This window comes from Aotus nancymaae, unplaced genomic scaffold, assembly GCF_030222135.1.
Source record: "Aotus nancymaae isolate 86718 unplaced genomic scaffold, 86718_ANA_hifiasm-v0.15.2.pri h1tg000015l_0, whole genome shotgun sequence".
NCBI lineage: Eukaryota > Metazoa > Chordata > Mammalia > Primates > Aotidae > Aotus > Aotus nancymaae.
This window is the reverse complement of record NW_026988426.1, coordinates 14307626-14335093: the sequence shown is the minus strand read 5'-3', so window position 1 is coordinate 14335093 and position 27468 is coordinate 14307626. Positions and strand designations below refer to the sequence as shown.

The 27468-nt window shown below is 39.3% G+C and overlaps 1 protein-coding gene across 1 annotated transcript; it reads right to left on the bottom strand.

Annotated features, from left to right (window-relative positions):
• Positions 1 to 1956: 1956 nt before the first annotated feature.
• Positions 1957 to 2745, bottom strand: LOC105723160 (small ribosomal subunit protein eS27-like). The gene has a single exon (XM_064376364.1). It carries the CDS (start codon positions 2427 to 2429, stop codon positions 2175 to 2177), a length of 255 nt encoding a protein of 84 aa, XP_064232434.1. The 5' UTR covers positions 2430 to 2745; the 3' UTR covers positions 1957 to 2174.
• Positions 2746 to 27468: the final 24723 nt, after the last annotated feature.

Here is a 27468-nt window from a genome sequence, read left to right as displayed (position 1 = left end):
TTTCTTGACTTTAATAATCATCATTTTGACTGGTGTGAGGTAGGATCTCACCATGGTTCTGATTTGCATTTCTTTAATGCTCAGTAGTGTTGGTTCTTTTTCATATGTTTGTGGGTTGCATAAATGTATTCTTTTGAGAAGTGTCTGTTCATGTCATTTGCCCACTTTTTAATGTGGCTGTTTTTTTCTTAAAAATTTGTTTAAGTTCCTTGTAGAATCTGAGTATTAGACCTGTGTCAGATGGAGAGTTTGCAAAAATTTTCTCCCATTCTGTAGGTTGCCTGTTCACTCTGATGATAGTTTCTTTTGCTCTGCAGAACTTCTTTAGTTTAACTAGATCCCATTTGTCAATTCTGGCTTTTGTTGCAATTGCTTTTCATGTTTTCATCATAAAATCTTTGCCAATGCTTATGTCCTGTATGGAATTGCCTAGATTTTCTCCTAGGGTTCTTATAGTTTTGGGTTTTACATTTAAGTCTTCAATCCATCTTGAGTTAATTTTTGTATAAGGTGTAAGGAAGGAGTCCAGTTTCAATTTTCTTCATATGGCTAGCCAGTTATCCCAGCACCATTTTTTAAATAGAGAGTCCTTTCTCCATTGCTTGTTTTTGTCAGGTTTGTGGAAGATCAGATGATTGTAGATATCCAGTATTATTTCTGATATATCTATTCTGTTAGAGAATTATAATTCTAATTCTGTCAATAGTAGTTTGATGGGAATAGCACTGAAACTATAAATTACTTTATGGATATGGCCATTTTTATGATATTGGATCTTCCTGTCCATGAGCATGGAATGTTTTGAAATTTGATTGTGTCCTCTCTGATTTCCTTGAGCAGTGGTTTATAGCTCTCCTTGAAGAGGCCCTTCATATCCTTTGTTAACTGTATTCTGAAGTATTTTATTGTCTTTATAGCAATTGTGAATGGAAGTTCATTCATGATTTGGCTATCTGCTTGTCTATTGTTGGTATATAAGAATGCTTGTGAGTTTTGCACATTGACTTTGTATCCTGAGACTTTGCTGAAGTTGCTTATCAGCTTAAGAAGGTTTTGGGTTAAGAAAATGGGGTTTTCTAAACATGAGATCATGTCATCTGCTAACAAAGACAAATTGATTTTATCTCTCCATATTTGAATACCCTTTATTTCTTTCTCTAGCCTGATTTTCTCGGCCAGAATTTCCAATACTGTGTTGAACAGGAGTGGTGAGAAAAGCCATCCTTATCTTGTACCAGTTGCAAAGGGAAATTCAGTATGATATTGGTGGTGGGTTTGTCATAAATGGCTCTTATTATTTTGAAGTATGCTCCTTTAATAACAAGTTTATTGAGAGTTTTTAACATGAAGCAATGCTGAGTTTTATCGAAGGCCTTTTCTGAATCTATTGAGATAATCATGTGGTCTTTGTCTTTAGTTCTGTGTATATAATAAGTGACATTTATTGATTTGTGTATGTTGAACCAGCCTTGCATCCAACGGGTGAAGTCAGCTTGATCCTGGTGGATAAGCTTTTGGGTATGATGCTGGTTTTTGTTTGCCAGTGTATTTTTTGGAGGTTTTTGCACAGATGCTCATTAAGGAAATTGGCCTGATGTTTTCTTTCTTTCTCTCTCTTTTTATTTTGTATCTCTGCCAGGTTTTTGTATCAGAATGATGCTGGCTTCATAAAATGAGTTAGGGAGGAGTCCCTCCTTTTCAATTGTTGGAAATAGTTTCAGAAGAAATGGTACCAGCTCCTCTTTTTACCTCAGGTAGTATTCAGCTGTAAATCCTCTTGTCTTGGGCTTTTTTTGGTTGGTAGGCTATTTACTACTGCCTCAATTTCAGAACTAGTTATTGGTCTATTCAGGGATTTAACTTCCTCCTGATTCAGTCATAGAAGTTGTATATGTCCAGGAATTTATCTATTTCTTCTAGACTTTCTAGTTAATTTGCATAGAGGGGTTTAGAGAATTCTCTGATGGTTGTATTTCTGTGGGGTCTGTGGTGCTATCTCCTTTACAATTTTTTATTGTGTCTATTTGATTCTTCTCTCTTTTCTTTTTTATTAATCTGTTAGTGGCCTATTTTATTATTTTTTTCAAAAAACCAGCTCCTGGATTTGTTAATTTTTTTTAATCCAAAACGTGTTTATTGAGATGGTTTCTCACTCCTCTTGATTCAGAGTGCTTTTAGTGCTGCTTCCTCCTGAAAGAACATCCTTCTGTAAGCCTTGCTTTTCCTCTTGTAGGCTGGCAGAGGACAGTGGAGCAGCCAACACACAAAACTAAAATTTGGGCATGGCTGAAGACCATGGTGATTTTATAGCATCCTGGACATTTCACATCCATGAAGTAGGAATTGGGGCTCTGCACCAGGTGTTTCTTCTGATGTTTCCTCTTCTCCTCTTCAGGAGAGGGATGAAGGAGATCCTTTGTGAGAGGCATGTTTTCATGGGTAGATCGTCACTGCCAGAAAGGGCTCATTTTTTGAAGGGTTTTTTATGTCTCTATCTCTTTCAGTTCCACTCTGATCCTAGTTATTTCTTGTCTTCTGTTAGCTTTGGGTTGTGTTTGCTTCTGGTTCTCTAGTTCTTTTAGTTGTGATATGAGGATGTCAGTTTGAGATCTTCCTAGGTTTCTGATGTGGGTATTTAGTGTTATAAATTTCCCTCTTAACACTGCTTCAGCTGTGTCCCAGAAATTCTGGTATGTTGTCGCTTTTTTTTCCTCATTAGTTTCAAATAACTTTTTGATTTCTGCCTTAATTTCTTTATTTACTCAGGAGTCATTCAGCAGCAGGTTATTCAATTTCCATGTAGCTGTGTGGTTTTGATTGAGTTTGTTAATATTGAGTTCTAATTTAATTGCACTGTAGTCTGAGAGTCTGCTATGATTTCAGTTGTTTTACACTTGCTACGGAGTGTTTTACTTCCAATTATGCGATCAATTTTAGAGTAAGGGACATGTGGCACCTAGAAGAATATATGTTTTGTTATATAGGGATGCAGAGTTCTGCAGCTATCTATCAGGTCCACTTGATTCAGAGTTGAGTTCAAGTCCTTAAAATCTTTGTTAATTTTCTATCTTGATCTGTCTAATATTGACAGTGGGGTGCTAAAGTCTTCCACTATTATTGTGTGGGGATCTAAGTCTTTCTAAAGGTCTTTAAGAACTTGTTTTATGAATCTGGGTGCTCCTGTATTGAGTGCATATATATTTAGATAGTTACTCTTCTTGCTGAATTAAACCCTTTGCCATTATGTCATGTCCTTCGTCTTTTTTTTCATCTTTGTTGGTTTTAAGTCTGTTTTGTTGGAAACTAGAATTACAACCCCTGCTTTTTTCTGCTTTCCATTCGCTTGGTAAATTTTCCTCCATCCCTTCATCTTGAGCCTATGTGTGTCTTTGCACATGAGATGAGTCTCTTGAATACAGCACACTGATAGGTTTTGACTCTATTTAGCTTGCCATTCTGCATCTTTTAACTGGGGGCATTTAGCCCATTTACATTTAAAGTTACATTTAATGTGTAAATTTGATCCTCTCATCATGATGCTGGCTGATTAATTTAGCAGACTTGTTAATGTAGTTGCTTCATAGTGTCATTGGTCTGTATTCTTGAGTGTGTTTTGGTAGTGGCTGTAATGGCTTTTCCTTTCTATATTCAGTGCTTCCTTCAGGAGCTCTTGCAGGGCAGGCCTGGTAGTGATGAATTCCCTCAGCATTTGCTTGTCTGAAATGGATTTTATTTCTCCTTTGCTTATGAAGCTTAGTTTGGCAGGATATGAAATTCTGGGTTGGAAATTCTTTTCTTTAAGAATGTTGAACATTGCCCTCCAATCTCTTCTGGCTTGTAGGGTTTCCACTGAAGCCTACTGTTAGTCTGATGAACTTCCTTTTGTAGGTGACCTCATCTTTTTTTCTGGCTGCCCTTAACATTTTTTCTTTCATTTCAACCTTGGAAAATCCGATGATTATATGTCCTAGGTTGATCTTCTCATGGAGTATCTTACTGGGGTTCTCTGACTTTCCTGAATTTGAATGTTGGCTGGCCTGCCTTTTTAGGTTGGGAAAGTTCTCCTGGATGATATACTGATGTATGTCTTCCTACTTGGTGGTGTTGTCCTCCTGTCTTTCAGGTATCCCAATCAATCATAGGTTTGGTATTTTTAAATAATCCCATAGTTCTTGGAGGTTTCATTCATTCATTTTCATTCTTTGTTCTGTAATCTTGTCTGCCTAACCTATTTCAACAGGACAGTCTTCAAGTTCTGAGATTCTCTCCTCTACTTGATCTATTTGGCTATTGATACTTGTGGTTGCATTACGAAGTTCTTGTGCTGTGTTCTTAAGTTCTATCAGGTCATTTATGTTCTTCTCTAAACTGGTTATTCTGACTAAAAATTCCTGTAATCTTTTACCATTGTTCTTCTTTGCATTGGGTTAGAACATACTCCTTTAGCTCAGCAACGTTCATTATTACCCACTTTCTGAAGCCTACTTCTGTTAATTCATCCATGTCAGACTCAGCCCAGTTCTGTGCCCTTGCTGGAGAGATGTTGTGATCACTGGGAGGAGAAGAGGCACTCTGGCTTTTTGAATTTTCCATGTTTTTGTGTTGCATCTTCATGGGTTTATCTACTTTTGATCTTTGAAGCTGCTGACCTTTGTATGGGTTTTTGGGGGGTCTTTCTGTTGATGTTGTAGTTTTCTATTTGTTTTCCTTTTAACAGTCAGGCCCCTCTTCCACAGAGCTGATGCAGTTTGCCTGGGTCCCTCCAGCACCTGGAGGTATCATCAGTGGAGGTTGCAGAACAGCAAAGATGGTTGCCTGCTCTTTTTTCTGGGAGACCTGTCCCAGAGGAGCACCAACCTGATGCCAGCCAGAACACGCCTGTATGGAATGTCTAGACACCCCTGCTGCGAGGTCTCACCCAGTCAGTAAACACAGGATCAGGATCTGCTTGAAAAAGCAGTCTGGCTACCCCTTGATGGAGTGGGTGCTTCACACTGGGGAGAATTCCACTCATCTGGACTGCCCAGTCTCCTCAGAGCCACCAGGTGGTAAAGACTAAATCTGCTGAAACGAACGTTGCAGCTGCCCCTTCCACAAGGGCTCCATCCCAGGAGATCAGAGTTCTGTCCATAAGCCCCTGGCTGGAGTTGCTGCAATGTCTGCAGGGAGGCCCTGGCTTATGAGGAGGGATGGATGGATCCGCCACCCTCCCCAAAGAAGCAGTCTGGCTACAATCTGCCACAGCCACTGTGCTGTGCTGTGAGGAATTCCTCCTGGTCCAAACCGTCTAGTCTCCCTGGCAGTAGCAGAGGAAAATGGCACACATGAGCTGCAGTGATGGTGGCTGCCCTGCCCCTGGGAGTCTATTGCATTTTTTTACAAAAATAAAACTGTAAAAAAAAGTTTTCCTCAAAATCACCGTTTAACAGTAGTTGAAAACCAGAAATCTTTGGTCTGGACTAAATCCTGAGTGCATGACCTTTATCTATTCTACTGAGTTTTATTTTTTAAAAGATGAATTTCTGTTAAAACATAAGAAATGCTGAATTTACTTCCTTAAAGTGCTGGAGGTCAGTTTAAAATCAGTTTTCTCAGTGCTGTGTTTATTGTGGAGGCTTCAGGGGAGGATCTATCTTCTTGTCACTTTCAGCTTCTAGAGGGAGCCTGCATTCGTTGACTCACGGTCTCTTCCTTCAAAGAACATTACTCCAATCCCTGATTACTTTGTCACATCTCATCTGTCTTTGACCTTCTTGCCTCCCTTTTATAAAGATCTTTTCAATTACATTGAATTTACCCAGATAATCCAAGAAAATTTCCCAATCTCAAGATCCTTAACTTGATTTTACAGGGGAGAAAGGGCTATTGTTCAGCCTGCCACAGACATTCTTCCCTCATTCCTTTCAGTTTTTTCTTAAATATTCTCTTATTTATGTTACTTTCTAGGTTCCTGTGGGCACTGGAGCTTGCAGACTTTGACTTTCAAAAGGAGAGTCTTATCTACTCGGATTACTAAAGCAGCACAACTCTAGTTAGAGTTGGCCATCAGACTCACACAACATAAAAACGTTTGGATAGGCCATGCACGGTGGCTGATGTCTGTAATCCCAGCACTTTGGGAGGGCAAGGCGGGTGGATCACCTGAGGTCAGGAGTTTGAGACCAGCCTGGCCAACGTGGTGAAATCCCATCTCTACTAAAAATACAAAATTAGCCGGACGTAGTGGTGGGTGCTTGTAATCCCAGCTACTTGGGAGGCTGAGGCATGAGAATCACTTGAACCCAGGAGGCAGAGGTTTCAGTGAGCTGAGATTGTGCCACTGAACTCCAGCCTGGATGACAGAGAGATTCTGTCTCAAAAATTAAAAAAAAGGTTTAATAAAATTTGAACTGCATTTAGGTTTATCAAAGGATACTAGAAAAGAAATACAATAGGAATAATATCTTCACCTCATCAAGAGGTGCCAATCAAGGATAACCCAAGGGCACAGCTTCTTTGGTTCCTTGGCTCTGCCACCTGTGGCATGGAGGCATGGAGGGATGACAAGGACAAGGGACAACATGAGTGGGAATCACCTCAACGTAAGTTGCAGCCTGAGTACAGGCACCATACCATATCTATTTGTTTGTACTAAAACAATTTGTCATAATTTTCAGAATTCACTTCAAGTCTTGTGATAGTTTTGTAAAGAAAACACAATGTATCCTTTTTTTTTCTTCCTTTTCTTCCTCCCATTATTTTCTGTTATCTCATAGTTATCATCTACAACTATTATTTATTGAACTCTTTGTGTTTTTACCTGGCTAGGCATATGTATAATTAATAATTATTAAATTCTATAAAATGATGAAATAATATTTTCCTTTTTATACATAGGCAGAGACTTTATATCTCCTCTGTTTTGTTTTTATCTTATCACATATGCAACATAATATGGACAGCATTTGTTTTCTTTTTATTTTATTTATTTATTTTTGAGGCAGACTCTTGCTTTGTTACACAGGCTGTAGTGCAGTGGTGTGATCTTGGCTCACTGCAACTGCTGCGTCCTGAGTTCAAGCGGTTCTCCTGTCTCAGCCTCCCAAGTATGTGGGATTACAGATGCCCAGTTAATTTTTTTTTTTTTTTTTTTAAATAAAGACAAGGTTTCACCTTGTTGGCCTCAAACTCCTTGCCTTATGTGATCTGCTTGCCTCAGCCTCTCAAAGTGCTGGAATTACAGGTATGAGCCACCGCAACCAACCTGGACTGCATTTCTTTATCTTGTTTATTATCCATCCAAATGAGAAAAGAAATTTTGGATCTTTTCTTTTTTTTTTTTTAATTTTTATGCTGCTATCTCCATGGATTGTAGCACAGCACTTTGTATAATATAAGTCCTCAGATATTTATTAACTCTGCTGCATGTTAGAAAAACTTGTGGGCTAGTGGGGAAGCCAGAACACTAAACAATTGAAATCCATTCCATGAGAGTAGAAATAGGGGGTGAAGCTTAGGTCTTCGTCTATTTATTGGCTATTCTCCAGAGATTCTCACTCGAGAGGGGAAAAGAAAATAAGAAGATATTTAGAATACGGAAAAATGAGAAGTGTAAAGAAAGACTAGGGTGTAGTAGGCATGTTGAAGGGAAACACGTGCACACAGTGCAGTGTTAGAAGAGTCAGGCATGGCTCCCCAGAGAAGGGTGTTTCAATAGGATGGATGCCTATTTTGGAGAGAAAATTATTATGCATTGCCTTAGGGCTTTCAAATTTTTCTTTTATTTTTTAATATATAAAAGTGCTGACCAATTCAAAAATAAGAAATTTTACTTGGAGACTATGTATGGAAGAAATATGCCCTGTTCAACTTAGAGTGGACAAGCATAGTTCAAAAGGTTCTAGTTCAGGTGATATTCCTTGGCTTGGCTCGGTCATGTTCTGGTCATTTGATATTTTTTAAGACAGTTGCAGTAAAGTATATGTAGCATAAAATTTATCATCTTAAGCGTTTTTCGTTTTTTTTTTTTTCTTTAGATGGAGTTTCACTCTCATCACGCAGGCTGGAGTCCAGTGGCACCATCTCGGCTCACTGCAACCTCTGCCTCCTGGATTCAAGTAATTCTCCTGCCTCAGCCTCCCCAGTAGCTGGGATTCCAGGCTTGTGCCACCATGCCTCGCTAATTTTTTTTATTTTTAGTAGAGATGAGGTTTTACCATGTTGGCCAGGCTGGTCTCAAACTCTTGACCTCAGGTGATCTGCCTGCCTTGACCTCCCAAAGTGCTGGGATTACAGGTGTGAGCCACCATGGCCGGCCTTAACCATTTTTAAGTATACAATTCAGTGATATTAAGTACACATATATTGTTATGCACCCATCAACATCATCCATCCATCTCCAGAACAATTTTCTTCATGCCAAACTGAAATGAGAGTCTATTATTAAAAAATAATACCGCTTTTCCTCTTCCCCCAGCTTCTGGCAATCACCATTCTACTTTGTGTCTCTATGAATTTGACTACACCAAGTTCCCTATATATAAGTGGAATCAGACAGTATTTGTCTTTTTGTGGTTGTCTTATTTAACAGCATAATAACTACATATGTAGTCTACCACAAGTTTAATCCATATGGTAGGGCGTAATAATAACTTTCTTTTTAAAGGCTGAATACTATTTCATTGTGTATATATGCTACATTTTTCTTATCCATTTATCCATGATAAACACTTGAGCTGCTTTCACTTATGACTATGATAAGTAACGCTGCTTTGGACATGAGTGTACAAATGTTTCTTCAAGGCCAAGCTTTCAATTATTTGGGGTGTATACCCAAAAGTAAAATTGCTGTATCATACGGTAATTCTAGTTTTAATTTTTGGAGGAGACACCATACTGTTATCCCTAGAGGTCATACCATTTTACATTTCCATTAACAGTACAGGAGGGTCCCAATTTCACCACATTCTCACTAACACTTGTTTTCTGTTCCTTTCTTTTTTTGTTTTTTGATAGTAGCCATTTTAATGGATGTGAGGTAGATAATTCTGGTCATTTGATTTTAGATGAGTCATCTAATTTAGCTACATTTCTGTCCCCTTTCCTTAAAACAATTTTTCATGAAATTTGTCTAAAAGGACCAAATAAATGTAATACTTGTGAATATGTCTAAAATTTATTTGTGAAACTTAAAGAAAACTCAATTTTTGAAAGGTTATTTTCTATCCTTAAAAGTGACTGAATGATTCTTCAAATAACTAGATTATATATTCTACTTTGTTTTGGGGGGTCTTCTTGGCTTTTCCAGAATTCTATATCTCCAGGTTTTTGTAGAAAAATATAAATTCCCAAAGCTAACTCATAATTAAACATATAAGTAACCAAAGAAAAACAGAAAAAAAGAAATCATTTTTTTCCCTTTAATTCTTCGTACTTCGCTCAAAAATACCACTGTGAAATTCTACAAGTGTCAAGGAATAGATAACTTCTAGGCTATTCAAATGTGTTAGAATATAGGAAAGCCCCAAATAACCTTAATTCATTCTATAAAGCTAGCAGAATGCTAGCCACAAACTAGAAATTGATACTATAATCAAAGGAAACTATAATAATATCAGTTGAAAACTGAAGCAAAGAAACTATTAGGAAAATGAAATAGCAGTATAATAAAACAATAATTTACTATTAAATTATTCTCAGAAATCTAATCCGTAAATGAAGTACATTCCACTAATAGCAGGAAAAAAATCCCTCTGAAGTTGAAAGGCACATAAGAAAATTTATCATCGCTTCATAACTAAAATTATAGACCTTCTTTGGAAATTGGGCTAATGGTATCTATCAAAAACACAAAGTATTTCTAAGTTCACATTTATTAAAGCTTCCTGCAGAGTCCATAAAATCATTAAAGATAACATTATCAAAATCAGGACAATAAGAACTCACATTTATATGTAAGCAACAGGGGGGCTGCGCCTTTTACCTGAATTTCCTGATTTAATCCAAATAACCATCCAGGAATTAGTGTTATTATTGGTCTCAATTTTGCAGGTAAGTAACCTATCCTCAGAGAAATTTAGCAACATACCCAGAGTCACAGAGCTAGTATTAGTAGACAGTCAGATAGGACACCCTTCTTCAGAATTAAGCAAGCTAGAAAAAATATTTTAATTTTCTACCAGTTTTGATGATGTACCACTAATAGTTATAAGGAATATTGTCATTGAATTTTATAGCCATTTTTGTACTGGCACTACCAACATAAAAGCCTGAGATGAGTGTCCCTGTAAAATTGAGTTCCTCTTACTCTTTGATACCATCTGTGAGCATATCAGTAGGTGTTAATTGTTCTTTTGATAATATCCAAACTAATCCTATAAAGGCTAACAGTAGGAGTATACGGCCTACTGCAACTTAGTACCAAAGTCCAATCATAAAAGGCAATCTTATAACCATTTATGCCTTCAAATAATATATGTTTTAACTACAATGAAGTGGTCAATTTCCTAAAGACTTTGTAAGCATCTGCCTGTAGTGTTAATTGCGTTTGTTCCCCTGTCAAACCAAATAGAGAGATTAATTGTAAAATAAATTCATTGTGCAATGTTATATACAACTTACTGGCTTAAAATACTCATAAAGTAGGCCAGGCGTGGTGTAATCCCAGCACTTTGGGAGGCCTAGGTGGGTGGATCATGAGGTCAGGAGTTCGACACCAGCCTGGCCAACATAGTGAAAACCCATCTCTACTAAAGATACAAAAATTAGCCAGATGTGGGGGCACATGCCTGTAGTCGCAGCTACTCAGGAGGCTGAGACAGGAGAATCTCTTGAACCTGGGAGGCAGAGGTTGCATTGAGTCAAGATTGTGCCACTGCACTCCAGCCTGGGTGACAGCATAAGACTCCTTCTCAAAAACAAAACAGAAAAAAACTCATAAAGTAAGGGATTTCTCTACTGTGTAGATTTTTTTTTTTTTTTTTTAGTTAACATGATACAAATCAATTAGCAAAAATAGAACTGTTAATTGTTATTAATCATTTGTAGGTTATTTTAGGCATTTGTAAGCAATAAACATTACATCGTTCTCTTTGTAATTTTCTTACAGGCCAAAAGAAAATCCAGAAGATTAAGCTTTTGTAAGATTTGTTTTCTTTTAATAGAGCATACATCTCCTTTTGTTAGAGAGAGAAAAGTCTGTGGAAAAGCAGGTTTGGAAACCAAAATATGGAATTTGGCAACTTAACCTGAATTATAAAGTGGGAATGATTTTTAAAATAACATATATCTATATATGCCTATGGGTACTTGTATGTATAGAGAATATATAGCAGCAAATCATAACATATGTTGCCTAGATTCATACTTTTGTGTTTGTACTAAAATTAAGATCCTTAAACAAGCGGCAATTACATTCATTAGAAATGCATTGTTAAAAAATCAAACTACCATTGAAGCTTAGTAAATGACCAGAGCTAATCATTTGTTTTGCTTATCCCTTTTTTTGATGTGTTAAAAGCCCCTAATAAGAATAGTTAAAGCATTCAGCTGATAACTGAAGTGTGAAAACTAACATTATCTCTTAATTTGATGATAGACATTAATTGAAGCTTAGATTTTTACAGTTAGCGTTTGTCAGAAACTTTCATGTCTAGGTAGCTTGTAAGGTGCCCACATTAAGTCCCCCCAAATCATGTCTCAACAAAAAGGAATTCAAAAGTAGAGTAGAAAACTAGCTACACAAATTACCAACACTGGTAGCATAGACATCATTTTTTCTTAATCTTGTATTTATATGAAAAAGCCTGCAACAGATTGCATAAGGATCTGTTTGTTTGGGTTGGATTCTAGCAAAGAAGGCTACATGCTCACAAATAAGCCAAAACACCACATTACCTAGGGAACTGGAAGGTTGGAAGTGTTTAAGCATAAATGCAAGCAGACATTTTTTCACTCTCTCAAGTGTATTTATGGGACAATGATGAGTAAAATTATTATTAATACATTCTTTGCTTTATTTTTATTGCAGAATTAAGTTCAGAATTTGGTTTTGATGCATTTCTGATGCTAAGCACACATGTGAGACTGTACACAAATACTTCCCTATGTGCACACAACACCTATAAACCTCATCCTCTGACACACATCTACACTCACACCCACACACACTCTCTTGCTATCCATATTTATTCTAACTTTAAGCTGGGATAGTAATGGATACATGTATTTGCGTTATTTTTTTTTTTTTACCAGTTAGCTTGTATGTAGGTCAGGATACTAATTTTTCCTTCTGTAGTTAATATATTTTTAACAAATATAAAAATTAGTATTTTTTTCCAATTTACTGTCTCAATGTAAACTACGGCAGAGTTTATGCAACCAAATTATTGAATTCTAACTGAAAATGCTTTAACAAGTCAGGGAGAAATATATGTTTTTTAATTTTAATAATTTAATTTAAATAATTTCTAGATGTATTTTACATCTTTATAACAAGATGCTTTAACAAGTCAGGGAGAAATATATAATATTAAAATTTTCTTAATTTTAAGAAATAATTTAATTTAAATAATTTCTAGGAGATGTATTTTACATCTTTATAACACTCCTCATAATTATATTACCTTAAGTCTTATTTTTTAAATATAAGCTGAAAGAAGACCTTATTTTAAATCAACTATTGTTACAAGTAAATGGCCAGAGTTGTTTGGGGTATCAACACCGAAATTTACAATTTTGATTTTCTATAATATTTCCAAAATGTCAGTATCACTGTGATTCATTCTTTGATTATTCTTTGTGAATCCCTACAGTCTATCAGGTAGCTGGGCACTTTGCTTGATTTCAAGTGTAGAAAGATGAAGAGCATTTTTCCCTGTTTTAATGGAGCTATGAGCTCCATTGAGTGACGGGAATAACTTGTAAATACTAATTATTATAACAGAAGTATTGAAGTGGAAGTTTTGCCCACGATTTTGTTAGCACATAGTCAGCAACTCCCCTATTTTAAAACTGCCCGTTTTTCTGCTCATAACTGCCTCTTTCTGCTTCTGTACCTCAGCTTATTGCTCACTAGCTGAAAAGCCTTAAAAAAACGGCTGCTTTGTCTAAAACTTACTTCCCCTGTCCCCTTACCTATAAAAACTGTGTGCTTTTCTTAGCGGGGTCCAGACTTTTGGGTGTGAACTGTTCTGGGCCCGCCAGCATAATAAAGAGTGTTCCTCCATTTCCCTGAGTGCTGCTCGGGTTTCTTGTCAGGTAAAATTTTCCGTAACATTTGGTTCCCTGACCCAAAAACTCAACCACTCTGGCCCCTTGAGCCACCTAGTTTGGGGTCAGAAAGGACGGACAGCTCGCTTGTTCTCCACCGGGGAACAAGGCAGGGGCGCCCCCTGTAAGCTTCTATACGGCCGGAACTGCTGCTGCTTCGGCATTGCTGCTCGCCGGACTCGCAGGGGAGACGGACCGAACTGAGGGGAACTCCAGGTAAGGTAAAGTCCCAGGACCGACTCTGGCCAGGCCCGCCTCCGGACAAGGGGAGCCTGATCACCTCCCAGAGGGGTCTCCATTTGTAGAGGGCAGGTGGAGTTTTCGGGTTAGGTTGGGAATGTGATAACCTCTGAGTGAGTGTGTGAGTGTGCGGGGAGCTCAGGAGCCTGCTCTTGAACCTCCAATCTGTAGCTCCAAGGTGCAGACGATGAGCTCAACTGGGCCCGAGCCTTCGTTTCCATGGCGAACCTCATATGGCTTATGGCAGCATCGAGCTGAGTGCAAGCTGAGCTGGATCCAGAGTTGGGGGATTATACCGACCTGCTGACTGTTAAGAGGCGCCTAAATTCCCACAAGGGGCGTGGCCAGGTGGGCATCTGAGTGGTCCTTCACGGGACACCGTCCTTTGTCTGTCTTGCGTCACCGTTCAAAAGGGGACACACATCATGGAGAAAAGTCAGTCTAAGCCCACAGTCTTAGATTGTATGGTCAAAAACTTCAGGAAGTGCTTTTCTGGAGATTATGGGGTTAAAATTACCCCAGGAAAGCAAAAAACCCTCTGCAGATCAAAGTGGCTGGCGCTTAGTGTCGGCTAGCCACCAGAGGGCACCCTGGAAGTCTCCAAGGTGCAGGCTGTTTGGAAGGCTGTGACCGGCAACCCCGGCCACCCAGACCAGTTCCCATGTATTGATTCCTGGTTGGAAAGAACTCAGATTCCCCCCGACCTTGGGTTCAATTCTGCACTGGTAGGAACAGACAGTGCAAGGTCTTCGTGGCCCAAGCAACTGAGGGACCCAAGCAACCCATTCATCAGGACAACCCTGAGGAGGAGCTGCTACTGCCTTATGTCCTTCTGGCACCATCAGCCCCCAGCCCACCAGCCTTGCCTGACACACACCCTGCGCAAAGCAGGGAGATATGAGCGCCCTCCCTTGTAGCTAGATCAGTGTGCATGCTGCAGAGAGGTGGGACACTGGAAGAACAAGTGCCCCAAGGGGCTGGTCCCAGAGGGGCACCCCCCCACCACCAAGGGAGGGCAGAATACCAGCCACAGCCTAGCCAGACCCACCTGATCGGCTTGGCCAGGGCAGACTCAGCCGGAATGGACTCAGACTAGGACGGGCCAGGCTCTATGAAACTTGGCCCCAAGAGCCCATGGTCAAGATGAAGGTCGAGTCAGGCCACCCAATGACTTTTATGGTAGACACCAGAGTGGAGTACTCAGTGGTCACCACTCCGGTTGCCCCGTTTAGCAACTGGAAGGCAACTGTTGTGGGGGCAACAGGCGACCAGGTAGAGTACTAGCCGTTCTGCCAAGATCAGATATACCAATTAGAGGGGGCACCAGGTATGCCATGAGTTCCTCTACCTACTGGAATGTCCTGTCTCCCTTCTGGGAAGAGACTTGTTAAGCAACCTGGGGGCACAAATCACCTTTGAACCCTGGGGGACCAGCCAGTCTGACTTTGAGTGAGCCAAATGGGGGCTTGATCCTGGCAGTCACACTTCAACGTGAAGAAGAATGGAAACTGCACACTGCCAAGAGGTCAGAAAAAAACCCACCAGAATTCCTGGATGCCTTCCCTATAGTCTGGGCAGAGACAAATTCCCCAGGGATGGCTAGGGCCCAAATCTGCACACAACAGGTGAGGAACCTGGAATTCATCATCACCAAAGGACACAGGTCCCTGGGACCAGAGAGAAAAAGGGTGATTTCCTCCATGCCCACTCCCAACACCAAGCGGAAACTCTAGGAGTTTCTTGGGGTGGCAGGCTTCTGCCGCATATGGATTCCCGGCTTCTCGGACATAGCAAGGCCCCCCGTACTAACTGGGCCAGAAGATAGACTCCTTGAGTGGGGTTATAGTCAAGACATGGCTTTATGGGAAATGAAGGCACTGCTCCAACGTGCCCCAGCACTAGGACTTCCAGATGTCACCCAAGAATTCAATCTGTTCATTCAGGAGAGAAACAAAACTGCACTTGGGGTCCTCACCCAGACTATTGGGCCTTGGCAGAGAGAGAGGAGAGAGACACAAACAGAGAGAAAAGAGAGAGAAGAGAGAGAGGAGAGAGACAGAGAGAGACAAAGAGAGAGAAGTCAGGGGCACTGGTGGCTCTCAAATGCCCGTTTAACCCACTACCAAGGGCTGCTCTGCGAAAACCCACAGGTCACTATTGAGACTGTGTGTGGCCTCAACCCAGCCACATTTCTACCCATAGAGGAGGGGGCCCCGGACCTTGACTGTGAGAAAATGGTAGATGAGGTCTTTGCTAGTCGACCAAACCTCAAGGACTGTCCCCTCCCAAAGGCAAACTTAAACTGTTCACCGACGGAAGCAGCTATGTCCAGAATGGAGAGACATATGCAGGGCATGCAGTCACCACTGCCACTGAAGTGGCAGCCCCCTTGCCCAGAGGCTGGTCAGCACAATGGGCAGAATTACATGCCGTCATTCAGGCCCTGTGCCACTCGGAAGGCAAAGCGGTCAGTATTTACACTGACTCCAAGTACGCCTTTGCAACTGTCCACATACAGGGGGTGACATATAAAGAAAGAGGGCTGCTAACAGCACGAGGAAAATAAATCAAAAATAATGAAGAAATTCTCAGATTGCTAGAAGCAGTTTGGAAGCCCAAAGAGGTAGCTGTCATACATTACAAGGGCCACCAAAGAGGACCTGATCTTATTTCTACAGGAAACCAGCTGGCTGACGGAGAGGCTAAGGCAGCCTTACTGAAGAAAGAGCCTGTGCAGGCCCCGCCCACTTGTTCACAGTCACCCCTTGGCAATGAGAGGATGTGGGAAAGCCAGAGTACTCTAAGAAAGAAAACCAGGGGGCACAGCAGGAGGGGGCAAAGCAAAGTGCTGGGGGATGGTGGCTACTCCCTGACAACAGACCAGCGGCGCCTAAGAACTTGGCTCATACTGTTGTTGCTCAGTGCCATGGTCTCACCCACCTAGGTAAACTGCTCTGGAGACCTTACTGAACAGGTATTACTATATTGCAACCCTCCCCAAACTCTGTGCTGCAGTAAGCAATCAGTGCCTTACCTGTGCTAAAAACAACCCCCCACAGTGGCTGAAACCTGCCCCAGGGGTGCAACGGGTGGGCAGCTACCCCTCCGAGGACATAGAGGTGGACTTCATTGAAGTCAAGCCCAGTAAAGGTATAAATACTTACTGGTCCTTGTATGTACATACTCAAGCTGGGCTGAGGCACTCCCAACTAAGACGGAAAGAGCCCGAGAAGTAGTGAATGTCCTACTTCGTGAAATTGTTCCCTGATACGGGATTCCACTCACCATACACAGTGACAATGGGCCAGCATTTGTGGCAGAAATCATCCAAGCCTTCACCAGTGTGCTAAAGATTAAGTGGAAACTTCACACAGCCTACAGGCCACAAAGTTCAGGGAAAGTAGAGCGCATGAATCGAATCCTGAAGGTTACATTAGCAAAGCCCTGTCAGGAAACCCAGGTTTCCTGGGTAGATATGCTTCCCCTAGCCCTGTTGTGGTCACGGTGTACACTGGGACCCGCCGGTTACTCACCCTTTGAAATCCTATTCAGGAGGCCCCCACCTCTGGTTAACAAAGTGAGGGGAGACCTCAGACAGCTAGGGGAAGCAAGCATAACATCCCAGCTGCAGGCATTGGGAAAGGTGCTGTCCCAGGTCAGTTAGCTTGCAATAGAGGGAGCACCTATCTCCCTAGCCAATCCAGTACATTCCTTCCAACCTGGGGACCAGGTCTGGGTGAAAGATTGGAAAAAGGAACCCCTCTAGCCTGTCTGGACAGGGCCCCATACTGTAGTCCTTGTCACCCCAATTGCTCTCAAATTTGCAGTTGTTCTGTGGGTACACTATTCCAGAGCCAAGTGGACCCACCCAAATGCATTGCTGGACTGGTGGACTGCACATCAGATGTTCGGCACCCCACGAAATCATGCTCCTGTGAGCTGAATCCTGAGAACTCGTGAAGCCCTGCTCTAGTCACACAACCGGAAGCTGACTAGTCAACGCATGGCCGGAGCTTGAGGAGCCTCCATTGAATCAGCAAATGTGGACTGAAATCTTAATACTTAGAACTATTCTGACAGCATTTGTTGTTCTACTGTTGTGCTGTCATCATTGTCGTCCCTTGAGGGACATTCCTTGTCCATGTCTGGTATAAAATGTCACCTCCTGTTTTGCTATTAATAATCTTCTTGGCCCTTGCCTAATTAACATACTTCGGTGCTTCATTGAAGCCACGGTAATTAGAAAAACAAATGCTCGGTTGCTGGCCCTCCGTGGGTACAAGCCGCTAAATACAGGCACCAGGGTATAATGGTGATGCTCCCTAATATCCATAAGAGAGCATCAGAGGGGGGGATGAAGTGGAAGTTTTGCCCAGGACTTTGTTAGCACATAGTCAGCAACTCCCCTATTTTAAAGCTGCCCCTGTTTTTCTGCTCATAACTGCCTCTTTCTGCTTCTGTACCTCAGCTTATTGCTCACTAGCTGAAAAGCCTTAAAAAAACGGCCGCGTTGTCTAAAAGTTATGAGTTACTTCCTCTGTCCCCTTACCTATAACAACTGTGTGCTTTTCTTAGCAAGGGTCCAGACTTTTGGGTGTGAACTATTCTGGGCCTGCCGGGGTAATGAAGAGTGTTCCTCTGTTTCCCTGAGTGCCGCTTGGGTTTCTTGTCAGGTGAGATTTTCTGCAACAGCATAATGGATGTGAACAGGGATAGGGATGTAGAAGACCTACAGGACAGCTCTACAATAGATTAGATTCTGAACACAGATAAATGCACAGAGGGATAGAATGTCAGAAAAGCTGAAGAAGCCATTCAAAATACATCATCCAACCTAGATTCCAGAATCTCTTGCAATTGTTTATGATCGATCTAACTAGTATGTCCATGTATGTAGAGATTCTTACTCATATTAAAGCAAGCTGAAGACATGAATTTGAGTAGACGGGTTTATTACTGTTTAGATTGTGTTTTGGGTTTTTCAGTTGCTATTATAATAAAACAAATGCTATCTGTAAAGTAATGTGCAAATCAGAAAAGTTCATACATGTATACATTGTATATAGTAAAGTATTTAAACAAAATTTTGAGTCAATGGACAACTTCTTCCCATGTCTCTCAGATCTGATGTGAGTGCTTTTCACAGATAGAATCCCTGAAGAAATACATGGAGCTTGAAAGCACTCGTGTTCATTTTTATTAGTTGATGATCCTAGGTAACTGATGGTAACTTTTTTTCTTTTTTTTTCTTTCTTTTTTTTTTTTTCTTGAGACAGAGTCTCGCTCTGTCACCAGGCTAGAGTGCAGTGGCTCAGTCTTGGTTTACTGCAACCTCTGCTTCCAGGGTTCGGGCAATTCTCCTGCCTCAGCCTCCCGAGTAGCTGGGACTACAAGCATGCGCCACCACGCCCAGCTAATTTTTGTATTTTTAGTAGAGACAGGGTTTCACCATGTTGGCCAGGATGGTCTCAATCTCTTGGTTTCCTAATCCTCCCACCTCAGCCTCCCAAAGTGCTGGGATTACAGATGTGAGCCACCGTGCCCTGCCCACTGATGGTAATTTTACTTCTGGCTCTGAGAAAGGAAGACAGTGATGAAAGGAATAGAATATGATTAACGAAGTGTATAGAAACAAAATAAGAAAAGATAATTTTTTGGTTTACTTATGATTCCTTTCATGAAATTGCATTATTATTTATAAAAAACTAGTTTATTTTTTATTAGTTTTTAAATATACATGAAATTATTAAAAGTTAATACCAGGTTTTTATGGTGCAAAATAGTCACCCAAAAATGTAATGTAGATATTTTTCTAAACACATAAATTTCCATGATTTTCCCCTACTGCACCCAGTAGAATGGATACTAAGTATGACATTACCAGCATGCTCCAAATTAAGGAACTATTTATCTTTGTCATTAAAATCGCCCTTCCCTACATATATACCTCTAATACCTTTCAATGAAAGGTTCAATGCACAATATTTTTGGTCCAATTTGAATGTGATTAATTTTGTCATGGTGGTATTCTGTCAATATAGATGATACTTGACTCTAGCTCTGTGTGCATTTGTGCACAATTTTATGGAATTTTAAGAATATTGATTCTGTGTCATTGATTGAGATAAGAAGAGATCATCATCAGCTCTTTTATATAGTCTCTTTAGCCTCTAGATACCTATTTTTCTGCCTCTCTTACTGCAGACAAATAAAAGAAGCACCCAGTTACTTTTATGTGAATGTTTCTGGGGCTCTGATCCTATAAGGGCATCTTTTAATTTTTCCATAGCAACTTTTTTTTAGAATCCACAGATTCTGTTTTCTCTTCAGCAAGTAGCTTACAAAAACAATGCATGCTGAAACTAAAATTTTGAAAAGAGAAAATGATTTGAAGAAAAAAATAAGGGTCATCATTAATACCTTCAATATTTATTATATGTGTATATTAATTCACTTCCATATGTATGTCTCAAAAAACTGAAATATTAAGGCACTTAATCGCTGAACATGCTCTGACTACATTTCATGAATATTTGTTAGTGTCACAAAATGTTTTTCTAAATCATGATTTAAATGGTCATATACTATTTCAGGATGTGGTTGTTACATAATTTATTCACTCAATCAGATTTTTTAAAAATTCACCTTCTTGTGGAGAATGATAGAACAAACGTCCTTATGCACAAATTTTCTCGCACATATATGATTTTTTTATTAGTTTAAAAGGAAGAGAGATGTTCAAAGGTATACTTGTTTTTATTTTTATTTTTATTTTTATTTTTCAGAGTATCACTCTGTCACCCAGGCTATAGTGCAGTAGCATGATCTCCACTCACTGCAAGCTCCACTCCTGGTGCAAGCAATTCTTATGTCTCAGCCTCCCGAGTAGCTGGGATTACAGGCGCTTGCCACTGCACCTGGCTAATTTTGTATTTTAGTAGAGACAGGGTTTCATCATGTTGGCCAGGCTGGTCTCAAACTCCTGACCTCAGACAATCCACCTGCCTCAGCCCCTCAAAGTGCTGGGATTACGGGCATGAACCACTGGGTCCACCAGTATGATCGTTTTGATAGCTTTGATGATTCCTGACAAATAACTTTCCAACATACTTGGGCTCTGCTAACTTTACACTATGAGTACACCATACCGAACATATAGTTTTCATACTTTTTCTAACAATAGGTTTTAAACTTATAATTACATGTATGATACATGTAAAAGGTATAATTTTTAAAATTTTAGCTGGTACTAAAGATGTCTATAACTTTCTGGGCTTTTGTGGGTTCCTTTGTAAATTGGCAATTTGACTTTGAGATACTGGTAATTTACATTTTATCTTAAATTTCAAGGCACTGAATGACAAGATGAAATAAAGGAGATGCTTTAACAAGCCAGGAAGAAATATATATGTACATATAAAATATATATTATGTATTATATATAATATATAAAAATATATATTATATTATTATATTATATATAATATGAGTTTAGTGTAAACCAAAAATAAATATATGAATATAAAATATGGAATAATATGTATATTATATAAAAATTGTATATGACATACCATTCTATATGATGTAATATATAATTATATTACATCATATATATTATATATAATTATTATATAATCATAATTATATATTATATAATTTTATATTATAAATTATATGTATTATATACACTATATATTGTATATATAATATATAATATATATAGTTATATATTTTATATAGTATATAGTATAATATAAAAAATATACAATATAATATATATGCTATATATCTCTATAATATATAATATATTTAATATAATATATATTATATATGATACATAATATACATTTTACATATTATGTATTATTCAAATTTTATATTTCATATTTATTTTTATTTTACACATATTTTATATTTATAAATATTTTTATACTTATATTTTATATTTATATTTTAATTTATAAAATAACAAACATAATTTTATATATGTTTTATAAATATATACATATTTATAAATATATATTTTACTATGTTATATATGATATATATATTTCATATATTTATATAATATATAATATTATTCCAATTTTATAATTATAAAACAAATATTATAATTTTATATGTTTTATAAATATATATACACAAACATTTTTCCCCAAATTGCTACATGTATGTATTTAAACACCTTGCAAGTATTCAATAAATCACCATTGATTTTTGACCAACCATGAAAATATTAAATTACACCTTTATCAAGAGATAATTGATAAGCCAGTGGTAGGTCTAAGACTAATACTAGTAAAATATTTATCACAGACTCAGCAAAAAATACAAGGTTCGTGTAAGTATGATTGGAACCATGTATTTCTAAATACCTTGTAAAAGACATTTGAAGATATTATTTTTAAGGCAAGGTAAAGTACAGAATTAATTGACATCATTAAAAGTGCAACAAATTTCCATTTTAGCAAATATTTTCTCTCCTTTGTGAATAGGAATGGCCATTGTAGCTCATTATGTGTGAAAAAAAGGAGCCCACATTGAAGGGACAAATGAATCTATTAGATTATAAATTAATATTGAACATTTTAAGTAAGGTAACACATTAGGTATTTCATTTTATTTATTTTTTTATATTTTAAGTTCTGGGGTACATAGGTATACCATGTACCCATGGTGGTTGGCTGCATCCATCACCCCGACAGCTACATTAGGTATTTCTCCTAATGCTATCACTCCCCTAGTCCCCCACCCACTGCTATCCCTCCCCTAACCTCCCATCCCCTGACAGGCCCCAGTGTGTGATGTTCCCCTCCCTGTGTCCAACACATTAGGTTTTATTCCAAGTATAAAAGGACACCAATGTGTGGTGTTAAGCAGGGGAATGACATTAGCTGGTGGGATTTTAAAAGATCAATATTCTGGCTGCTGCGGGGAGAGTGAATTGTTGGTAGACAAGAGTGAAGGCAGACCGACAGTTAGCATGTTACTGCTAATTTCAGGAGAGAAATAACCATAGCTTGAGAGAGAAAGATAACACTGGACAAGGAGAAGGAGTATTCTGATGACAGTCTTGCTGACAGACTAAATATGGTAGATGAAGAAGGGAAAATTTCATCTAACTAGATGATGACTGAATGGATGTAGATTAAGTGTTCTTTCATAAGAAGAGAAAGAAAAAAAATTAAAAACACTATTGAGTTATTCTGAGTGCAAAATCAGACACTATGTTTTTTTTTTTATTCTCATAACATAGCAGGTCCTAAGTCCTGGAACCTTTCAATGTTACCTTATATGGAAACAGCATCTCCATGGATGTAATTAAGAATCTTAAAATGGAAAGATTATTCTGAATTAACCAAATGGGCCTTAAATGTGATCACAGGTATCCTTATAAGAGGGGTAGGGACCTACAAGCATTATACACTGAGAGAAAGTCCGCAGTGTGAAGATGGAGCAGAGAAAGATTTGAAGAAGCTGGGCCATAAGGGTGGAGCAATGTGGCCACAAGCAAGACAGTCAGCATTCATCGGAAGCTGAAAGAGACAAGGAATAGATTCTCTCCTAGAACCTGCAGAGTGCATGTGGCCGTGCTGACACCAGGATTTCAGCCCAGTGATTCTGATTTCAGACTTCTAGGCTCCAGAACTGTGAGAGAATACATTTCTGTTGCTGTTTTAAGCCACTGAGTTTGTGCTAATTTGTTACAGCAGCCACAGGAATCTAAAATAGACTTTGATACTGTGTGGGGTTGGCTACTGTAACAAATTCCTAAAAATGTGGAAGTGCTTTTGGGCTTGGGTAATAGGAAGGAGCTGGAATCATTTTGAGGTTCATGACCAAAGAATCCTAGATTGCCTTGAACAGACTGTTGGTGAAATATAGATGTTCATAGTGTTTCCAGTAAGAGCACAGAGAAAATGGAGAGCAAAACCTGTAAGTGATGATGAACTGGGATACTGAGCTGAGGACATTTCCAAGAAAAGCATTCAAGGTGTGGCCTGGTTTCTCCTTACTGCCTTTAGTAAAATGTGAAGGGAAAGAGAAAGATTCAGGAAAGATCTGTAAAGCCAAAATGAAGCAGGATTTGACAATTTGGGAAATTCCCAACCTACACAGATTGCAAAAAATGCTAAAAATAGGAGATTTATTGTTAGGAAAGTGAATTCTGAATATAAAGCCAAGAGTTTAGTGTAAACCAAAAATAAAACTCTAAGTCCCACATCCAAATGAATGAACCCCTCCTTTTGGCCAAGGACATTCCAAAGTTAAACTGAAAAATTAGTGCAGGCCATGAGGGGAAAGGGAGGTCAGACATGCCTCATTATATTCTCCCTTTGGAAGGCAGGCACAACTGACCAGCATTAACATTAAAATAGAGACCTTAAAACTGACAAAACCTACTCTTTGTAGCAGTAAGATACTAACATGACAGATAGCAGACCCTGAAAGAAATCTGTCTTTTCCCAAAATATATTTCTTTGGAATATTTTGAAATGGTCATGCAAAACTATCTCTTGTGGTGAAAATCTACATTCTGTTTCCCTTCCCCTCCCAGGTCTCCTGATCCAGGAGAGAATTAACTAAGGGTCTGGCACCTTTTTAAGTCTGCTAAGAAACATTCACAATCTATTCTCTCTGAAGTCTGCTATCTGGAGCTTCATCTACATAATAAGAACATTGGTGTCCACAACCCATTTTTTTTAACCCAGACACTTCTTTAGTCTTTAGATAATACTGTAACTCCTTCAATCCACTGCCAATCAGAAAATCTTGGTTACCCACCTATGACCTAGAAGCCATTCCCACTCCACTTCAAATTCTCCCACCTTTCCAGATGAAATATACTTCTTTCATATATTGATTGATGGCTTATGTCTCCCTAAAATGTATAAAACAAAGGCCAGGCACAGTAGCTCACGACTGTAATCCCAGCACTTTGGGAGGCCAAGGCTGGCGGATCATGAGGTCAAGAGATTGAGACCATCCTGGCCGACATGGTGAAACCTCATCTCTAAAAAAGTACAAAAATTAGTTGGGTGTGGTGTCGTGTGCCTGTAATCCCAGCTACTTGGGAGGCTGAGGCAGGAGAATCGCTTGAACCCCGGAGGCGGAGAGTGCAGTGAGCCAAGATCGATCGTGCCACTGCATTCCAGTCTGGTGATAGAGCAAGATTCCATCTTAAAAAAAAAAATGTATAAAACCAAGCTATAGCGTAACTACCTCAGACAAATGTGACAAATGTTCTGTGATTCCTGGGGCTGTGTTAAGGGTCATGGTCCTGATATTTGGCTCAGAATAAATCTCTTCAAATATTTTACAGAATTTGACCTTTTGTCATTGACAGTAGATAGACAACCATTGACTAGTAACTCAAAATGATCAAAAAGGTCAGAGTATTCCCTCATACAGAGGGCTCTTTGAAGGGAGTAAGCATGTGACTTGGTCCACTCAACTCTCGCAGCAGAAGCCAGGAAGATGAGATGATTCAGAAAAGTTATGTGGAAGACTCTCTTGTCTAATGGTATTTTGGGGTCATAGGCTCTTGGCCCCCTAAAGGTTTTCAAAAAATTGCTGACCTGAGGCATATTAATTAATAGGAGAAAAGGCAGACAAATTTATGTAACTTGGATACATGGAAACTTTTAGAATGAAGACCCAACATCCCAATGAGTTATAGAAACTTATATACCATTTGAAGTTATGGAAAGAATAGGGGCTTAGATTCTGGTAAAATGGTTTATGGGTGGTTAGCAAGGAAGCTTGGCTAGCAAAGGTGGCCTTGTTATATAGATGAAGCCTCCCTCAGAGAGAAAAGATGGTAAAGGTTTCTTTTTAGACTTTTAAAGGTGTCAGACTCTCAATCTCTCCTGCATGGGGTGCGGCTGGGGCTGGGGTCGGGGGGTGGGCAGGGAGGCATAGAAAAGGCATGGAGCATTTCTGCATTAATAAAGATCCTTTACAGCTGCAAATTTTTTCCCACATAAAACAGCATCGCAAGGCCACTTCTGCCTGCTGGCCAAGCGACAGCCATTTCAAAATATGTCAAAGAAATATATTTTGGGGTAAAATATTTTAATTTCTTTCAGCATAAATCCCTGTGACATACAGGGATTCAAGAAATGTTATATCAACAGAAAGACTGCCAGCTTGGCCTGAAAGGGACAGAGACAGGATGAAATGAAGGAAATGTTGAAACCATGTTTTCAAAAATTTCAACAGTGAGAAAATTATGACAGTGAAAGAGATCTGATCTAACCAACTCCCAATTTGCCTTTAGCCTCCAAACTACCCTTAATTATTCCTGGGCTTTGGAAGACATTTGTTTATAGTTTAAATGATAGCAGCCTATCCCCCCAAACTAAACTGCCATTTTAAAGCTAAAGAAAGACCGCTAGGTTGGAAGGATGAGAGGAAACTGAATTCTGCTAAGGTGTTGACATAAATGATTACCAGCCATTATGCAGAGATCACAAGATTTGTAACTTCCTAATTACTCCTGCAGGTAGCATCAGTATCATAGAACCTAAGTTTGGTCTTTTGACATACCATTTCAGATTTTTGCATTTCTAATGACTGATGGCTCCACCCAGCCCTACCAACCAGTCTGTGGCTCACAGAAGCAGACTCACTGCAGGAGGCCCATTTTTCACACGGCCTATGATTGCATCCCCAAGCAATCAGCAGCACTCTTTCCCTGGCCCACCAAACTATCCTTAAAAACCCTAGCCTCCAAATTGTAGGGGAAGCCGATGTGATTAATAATAAAACTCAGATCTCCTCTTCAGCCAGCTCTGTGTTAACTAAGCTCTTTTTTTTTTTGTAATTCCCCTGTCTTGTTAAATAGGCTTTATCCAGGCAGTGGGCAAAAGAACTTGTTGGGTGGTTATAAGGTAACTCCAAGTGCAGAGTTACAAGGGAACTCCCAATGATCCAGAGACCTGAGCCACAGAAACAGTACCCTAGGCCCAAGCTGTGGATGCAGAGGCCACAGGGATGGGTATGGAAGACAGAGCTATTAGCTGCAGAGAATTATTTCCAGATTTTGAAATATAATCAAGACTGGCTGGATTCTGAAATTATTTGGGGGCTAGCAACTCCTTTTTGTCTTCCATTTCCCAATTTTGTATTGAGCATGTATGTAGCTATTATTGTATGTCTGTCTCACCATTGCTTTTTGGGAGCAGATAACATGTGCCCTAGTTTCACAGATCCAGAGATAGAGAGAAATTTTGCCACAGGATGGATCACACCCACACTCTGACTCACACCTGTTAGATTATTTAGATGATGAAATTTGGGACTTTTGAGTTCATAATATTTCTTGTAATTTTAGATGCATTAATGCTTCAATGAGTTGAGACTTTGGGGGTTGTTGGGATAGGGTGAATATATTTGGCACAAGGGACAGACATGAATCTCTGTAGGCCAGATGGTAGGCTGTGCTAGGTTGAATAATGTCATCTCCAAAGAGATGTCCACATCCCAATACATAGTATGTATGAAAGTTACCTTTTATAGGAAAAAAAAAGGACTGTGAAGATGTGATTCCTTTAAAGATAGAAAAATATTGGGACAGTATTCTGGATGATCCAGGTAGGTCCTAAATGCAATCACAGGTGTCCTTATAAAAGAGAGCCAGGGGAAAATTTGAGACAGAAGAGACAGCAGTGTGACCATGGAGGAAGAGACTGAAGTAATGTAACTACAAGCCACTGAATGCTGGTGAGGGAATGTGCTCTTTTTCTGGGTCCACAAGGGGGCGTAGTTCTAACGGCAAGAACTTCCCAGTGCCATGCCCCTGCTCCCATCTCTCTCCATCTGGGAGATTTAATGATTTTTGTTTAAATTTCACGGGCTCGGGAAAAAACTAAGAGTCAATTACCCCAGTGGAAGTTCTAAGGAACTCCTTTCATTGGCCAGGGGTCTTAGAGAAGGTGGGGGTTCCTCCCAGGCTAAAAGTCCCCTTCTTCCACACCC